The sequence below is a fragment of the Prinia subflava genome, chromosome 12 (genome assembly GCF_021018805.1).
Source record: "Prinia subflava isolate CZ2003 ecotype Zambia chromosome 12, Cam_Psub_1.2, whole genome shotgun sequence".
Taxonomy (NCBI): domain Eukaryota; kingdom Metazoa; phylum Chordata; class Aves; order Passeriformes; family Cisticolidae; genus Prinia; species Prinia subflava.
This window is the reverse complement of record NC_086258.1, coordinates 15431000-15437166: the sequence shown is the minus strand read 5'-3', so window position 1 is coordinate 15437166 and position 6167 is coordinate 15431000. Positions and strand designations below refer to the sequence as shown.

The following is a 6167-nucleotide window of genomic DNA, read 5'->3' as shown; positions in this document are numbered from 1 at the left end:
AGTCATTTAAGAGCCATCAAGCAATTGTTTATGTTGTTTTGCAGGTATCATGTGTTTCCTATCTGACTGTACAAGATATTCTTTTCCAAGGTATAAGATATAAAGGAACACAGGCAGGAAAGGATTGGCTGGATTCATTTGCCCCTCCTGGGCAAATTTTCCCTACAAGAGGAAGGGATAATTGTACAGAGGAACTACACAATTATTATCTGCACCATAGTGCTTCCCAGCTGCTGCTCCTAGAAAGTCCTCTGATGTTCCCTTAGTACTTCACAAAACTGAGCCTCACTTCCAGTGAGTTTCATCAGAAAATGGGATGGGAGACTAGGAACAAAATCATCTGCAAATGGAATTGAGTCAAGCTTTTATTATGAAACAATACATGAAATACTCATCAGGCAGTGAGACATAGTGTTACATAAATGTTGTGTCTTCATGCAATATTGTTATTTAACCTAGAAAACTGTAATTAAGGATTCCTCCAAAGCCAAGAAAGCTGGCCTTCTCTTCATGCTGGTATTCTGCAATTTTCTATTGACCTCTCCCTCTAAGTTCCTTTTGCTTCAGACAGTCTAAACCTGTGCCCTTAAAAGGATTCTCTAGGACTGATCAGTTGCCCATACCTCAGAAACTGTGGAAACCCTCAATTCAGTTATTCATGCCTGCAGTCATTGCTGGTAGAAAATACATGATGGTCTATAATTCATCAAGCACTTAGAGCTGGAAGTTCTGCTGTATCATGAGGATTGCACTATACTGCAGAGAGGTTCTGCTCTACAATGAGCACGTAGCCAATGCAGGAATAATCTTGTCCTTGTTAACACAATCGTGTATAAATCCATGTGGAGATCTGCAGAAAAAAAACCAAACAGAATCTCAAAATCCATGCTGACATTGGCCATACTAATAACATCTTAAGGGCTTCAAATCATGTAAACACTTTTCTAACATTAATTCTTCACAGTGGCCTGGGAGCAGCTGTTGGGAAGAAATCCTGTAGCTAAGTGAGCCAGCCTTCAACTGTGTCTCAGCTGGAAAATTTTTTTGGACACTTCTGTTCCCTGCCCCTGCCCAGCTGCCCAACACCTTTCTCTTTCCCCAGACTTTGGTTATTCCCCTCTCTCCCAGTGTGTGGCTCTGCCTTTCATTATGGAGAAAAAAATATGCACTGTAGAAGAAATATATATATATGTATATATGTATATATGTATATATACCAGTTGGAGGGTAGGAAAACCCATTAGATTGGATGCACCAGATCCCTGTTGCAGTGAGGGAGGCAGTGAGGATTTAACCAGTGTTCAAGGAATTGTTCTTCTGATCTCTGCTCCAGGCGCTGGAGGTAAAGCATATACTCCTATTTAAAAAAAAAAAAAGTAATTTAATTGTGTAATCACTCAATTCTAATGTCAGGCCAGGGACCCAGGATAATTTTACAGTTCATGTAAGAGCCATTAATTTATCCCTTAAAATAATCAAATATAGTGAAATGGTCTTGCTAGTCAGCTTGCCCCAGCCTAGCAATACTTAATGAATGACATCATCTCCAGATTAGTAAAGATGTTGAGCAAGAATTATACAACAATATTCACAAATTAGGAATCCTGTATACACATTTCTTATTTACATATCGACACAGAAGCCTTTGTTGGGCCTGAGGGTACAAAGGATTCTCACAAATAGGTCTGTTATAGCCCCTTTTGAAAACTGGTTCCTGCTGCTTAAAGAACATTAACCCCTTGCAGGATCATGTGGCAGGACTGAAGGGTTCTAGTAGGCAGCACACATCCGTGCTGACTGGTGATAAATAAAATAATGTGAATTTCCCACACCAATTTATAGAGAGAGGCTTTGGTCTCAGCAACAAATTTATCACAGTAAAGTGGGCTGTGTACCAAAAAACTTGACCTCCATCAGGGGCAAAATTTACCCTTTTGGCTCATAAACTTTGTGAACACCAGATACATTTATTCAAAATAATCTCCCATTGCTTTGCACAGTGGGCACTGTTGGAATGGAAGCTCCTAAACCCTTTGCACTGGCCAAGAATCAGGAAAGGCAGGATCCAGCATCAGGATCCTGCCTTTCACTGGGCTTCCCCTCCTCACGGCCATGGAGACTTGGCTCAGATCTCTGGGGAGAGACTGCCTTAGGAACGGGCAGGGAACAGAACTATGTCACTGAGAAGATGTCACATTATCCAAAGCAGGATCTCAGTCAAAGCAAGTTTAAAACATGCCAATAACATAAATTACATTTTTTTAATAATTAAAGGAAGTTGATCATTCTGTCTGTAACTGAGCAGTTTTCGACACAAGCAGCCCTGTGGAAGTCAAAGAGTGTCACAAAGAATTGCAAATTACATTCCCCAGCTCAGCATGATCTGGCCCAGCACAAACAGCTTTTGCTTAAAACAGATGAGGAGAGGTGGGTTCATCCCAGCATTCATTTCATTCTGCTACAAAGCATCCATACAAAATCAGTTTTTCTCCTTGAGACCATGTGCACAAGCTGTGCACAGGGATGTAGCAGCCATGCACCTTCATTCACATGGAAAATCTGCACATTGCACAGGGCAATTAGGGTTATTTTTTTTCATCAGATGTTTCCTTTTCTACTGAAAATCTTGATATTTGGGGAGCAAAATAAATATTCTTATGTTTGGATCTTCTTAGAGAGAGTCAGCTTTGCTTTCTAGATAAAAAATAAAAGAAAATAAATAAAAGAAGGTTGGAATTTCTCAAAAAGTGTTTGGTCCTAATCATGGTAGGACAGAAAGTGGCAATGACAGAGTAGCAGAGTCAGAAATCCAACATTTCTTTAGCCCTGAATCCCTCCTCTCCCCAAAGAGATTCACATAATTCATAAGGATCACCAAGTCCAACTCCCTGCTCCTCAAGGACAACCTAAACCATAGACTAAATGTTGCTTGCATGCTTGTAGCTTCTTGCCATACAGGAATCACCTCAATCCAACTGTTCTGCTGCTTCATTTACTCTGTATTCAATATTTGTTCTATTTACCACATAACCTTAATCATGATGGTATATTAAGCATAAGCAGAGATGGGAGCTGTATTCCTGCTAATTTGCAAAAACTACAAGGCTCATTTAACAACTCAGAAACCAACCCAGTCCTGAGTGTTGTGGGCAGCAGTGCAGCCTTCTGGTTTTTGGCTGTGTTGTGCAGTTTTCAGAGTGCAAGGCTGTCAGCAAGCCCAGAGCAATGCCCTTGTGCCAGCTTTGGTTTGACTAACAGTGTGTTCACCCAGTGCTGGGCAGATGGATTCTTTTTGGCTGGTGTGTGTTACCCACTGGAGAGGGAAAACCAGGAGCTGTTCCTACAACCCTGCAAGGCACGTGGTGCTCTTCTTGTCCTGTGGAGTCCAGGAGTGTTCAGCACCTTGCTAAACTGAGCCCCCTGTGCTCATCACATGCACAATCCCTCGTGTGCTCCTGCCTTCTGTGGGCTTTGCCTCTTCAGAACCATGTCGTTTTGGCTCTGTTTATTTACTTTGGAAAGAAACACGCAGTAGTTTTAAAATACCTTAAGTACTCTTGAAAAGTGCAGGATTATGTATTAGGTCTTGTCAAAGCAAAGGAAACAGAAGGCTCTTTAATTCTTTTACTTTTTCTTTTGTTGTAATAGGGTTTAGAAAGAAATTAATGTAGATATTGCATGCAAGCCCAAAGCTGTTTTATTGAGGCAGCAACTAAAAACTCTTACAATATCATAAAAAACCATCCTATCTGTAGCATCCATAAATAAGTCTATGAAAATAAGTGATTTTTAAAGCTGGCTGAGAACTACCTCAGTCTCCACACTGATCACTGACACCTCCATCTCCTCTCTGCCTGCAGTGCAAAATGTACTGTAAGCAGAAGATATTTCCTGTTATTTAGTTTTTCAGGGGCAAGCTGATGAAATCCACATCTCTACAAATGAAATGCCACTTTCTTCTCAATAATTTGATCGGTATTTTTGAGCCATGATAAATAATCTCCTCATTCTGCAAGTGAACATTTCCTGAGCAATGCTCAGCACTTACAGAATGCTTTTAACTGTAATTGAAAGAATTTAAAGGGGTTTTTTAATATTTCATGGAAGGACTCAGCTGCTTTAAAGGGTGATATTTGTAACATATTGCCTGGAAGCAATAGAAATTTAATACTAAGTACAAACGTTTTGGGGGATTTGGTGCTGGCTTTTTTTAGTTAATGTAATTTAATAGTAAATGTCATAAATCACCCTCATTGGTTCATCAGGGAAACCAGCTTTTCTTGGTCTGTCTTCACGACGAGTCCTCAGCATCTGTTTGGCATCTTTTTCAGACAAAATTGGTGAAGTGTCTAAAGAGAGAACAGCAGCAATTAGTTCTGAAATTATCAAAAAATTAGTCTTTTATCTATCAGTGGTGAAATGAAATGTCTCCAAACTTGATTTTTTTTTCTATATACAAAGTGTTCTTTCATTACTGCCCCTTCCCAGGGGATATTACATTCCAAGAGACAGAAGTGGAACTTTAAACCATGTTTATACTTGTGTTTTCTCTTGTTCTACTAGTATGAAGCAATGCCCACATATTCATGTTACTATAAAATGAGCAGATATAACAGCACCATCAAACCACTGGCATTAGTTGCTCTTCCAACTCTTTGTTCTTTTCTGTGTTGCTTTATAGGATTTTTTTTTAAAGTAATGAGTTAGATACATTGCAAAGAAGATATTGCATTGAACATTCCACTTGCAGGACTCTGGTAAAATAATATTAAAATAGTAAGCAAGTAAAACTAAAATTTTGGGGTTTACAACAAATGACTACAGTGTGGTAATGCAGAGAGTCAAATATCGAATACAACATCATGATTGTTAAAAATCAAATCATGGAAAGCCTGCAATATAAAAATAGTTGAGTGTTAAATATATGAAAATATATGAATAATGAATACTAAAATAGAAGGCTGACAAATTAATACTACTTATATGTTCTGCTCTACACACATATGCAGGTCTGTTGATATAAACTCCTACCTGTAGCAGTGATCAGCAGGACCAAAAAGGAGACAATCAAAAGAAACTTCTTCATTTTGATTCTGCTTTCCCTCAGTCTGTTCCAAAATGAGCAACCCTGACTGAGGCGTTTGCCTATTTGAAGGAGCTACGTCAGTCACAAATGTTTGTGTCTGCTTTCATTTGAGTGATAGTATGATTCTGAAGACATCTGGTCTGAAGGTTTGAATTAGTCTATTATCTGCTCACACATTCTCTGCATAACTCTTTTCCTGAGGGAAGGAAAATAGATGGTCTTTTTTTCCACCTCAGGCTTCAGAGCTACACTGGGTATTTTAAACTTGTGAAAATAAAGCCTATCTCCTTATATTTAGCATGGCAAGCAAAGGTTTTTGGTGCCCAAGGTAAACTATTGTTTTTTAAAAGAAACAACTGCCCTGTTAATCTCAGAGGCAGCTACAGAGGGGCCTCTTTGTCAAAGATTCTCTCTAACTTTGCTCCAGCAGAGAAGTATTTACTAATGGGCTTTAACTCTAGAAAAGCCAAATTATGACTGCTGAGAAACACAGCAGAGTTTTCTCATCAAATTAATAGAACCACACAAACGAAAACCCACATCATTCTCCTCCTTTCAGGACAAGTTAGTAGAAAACACAATTGTAAAGCATATTAAGCATAGTGTTAAGTAAGGATGTGGGTTAGCAAATGTCACTGCAAACAGGTAATTTGGCCTTGAGAAATGTCCAGAGCTCTTCTGGGCAGTGCTGAACTGAACACGGTACCAGCAGCACCAATCTGTGGGGCATGAAATGCATCCCCTCAACTACAACATGTAAAATGGGGAGTCAGAGTTCATCATTGGGTCTTACATGAGAGAAATGAGGAATTTCCTTGGAAACCTGAGTGTTGCCCAGCTGTGCAGAGTGTGCTTTTTTCAGTGTTTTTTTAAGATGCCAAGCCCCAGAATCCAATCAATTTTGTATGTGCTGTATGGATTTACATCATTGCTCACAACACTGTTTTGAAAGTGCAAAAACCTGTAGTTCTAATGACAACCACTCTTTTTAGAACTGCTCCGGGGGAAGCAGTCAAACACATAATCACAGAACGAAATTATGAGGGGAAGGCATTTATGGTTGGGCAATAAAGCACAACCA

At 39.3% G+C, this 6167-nt stretch overlaps 1 protein-coding gene across 1 annotated transcript; it reads right to left on the bottom strand.

The window, feature by feature from the left end:
• Window positions 1–338: 338 nt before the first annotated feature.
• Window positions 339–5173, bottom strand: C12H17orf67 (chromosome 12 C17orf67 homolog). The gene is made up of 4 exons (XM_063409326.1): window positions 5032–5173; window positions 4249–4349; window positions 1218–1357; window positions 339–850 (listed from the first exon to the last, which is right to left on the bottom strand). The coding sequence occupies exons 1-3, from the start codon at window positions 5084–5086 to the stop codon at window positions 1241–1243; spliced, it is 273 nt and encodes a 90-aa protein (XP_063265396.1). The 5' UTR covers window positions 5087–5173; the 3' UTR covers window positions 339–850; window positions 1218–1240.
• Between the last annotated feature and the right edge of the window lie 994 nt (window positions 5174–6167).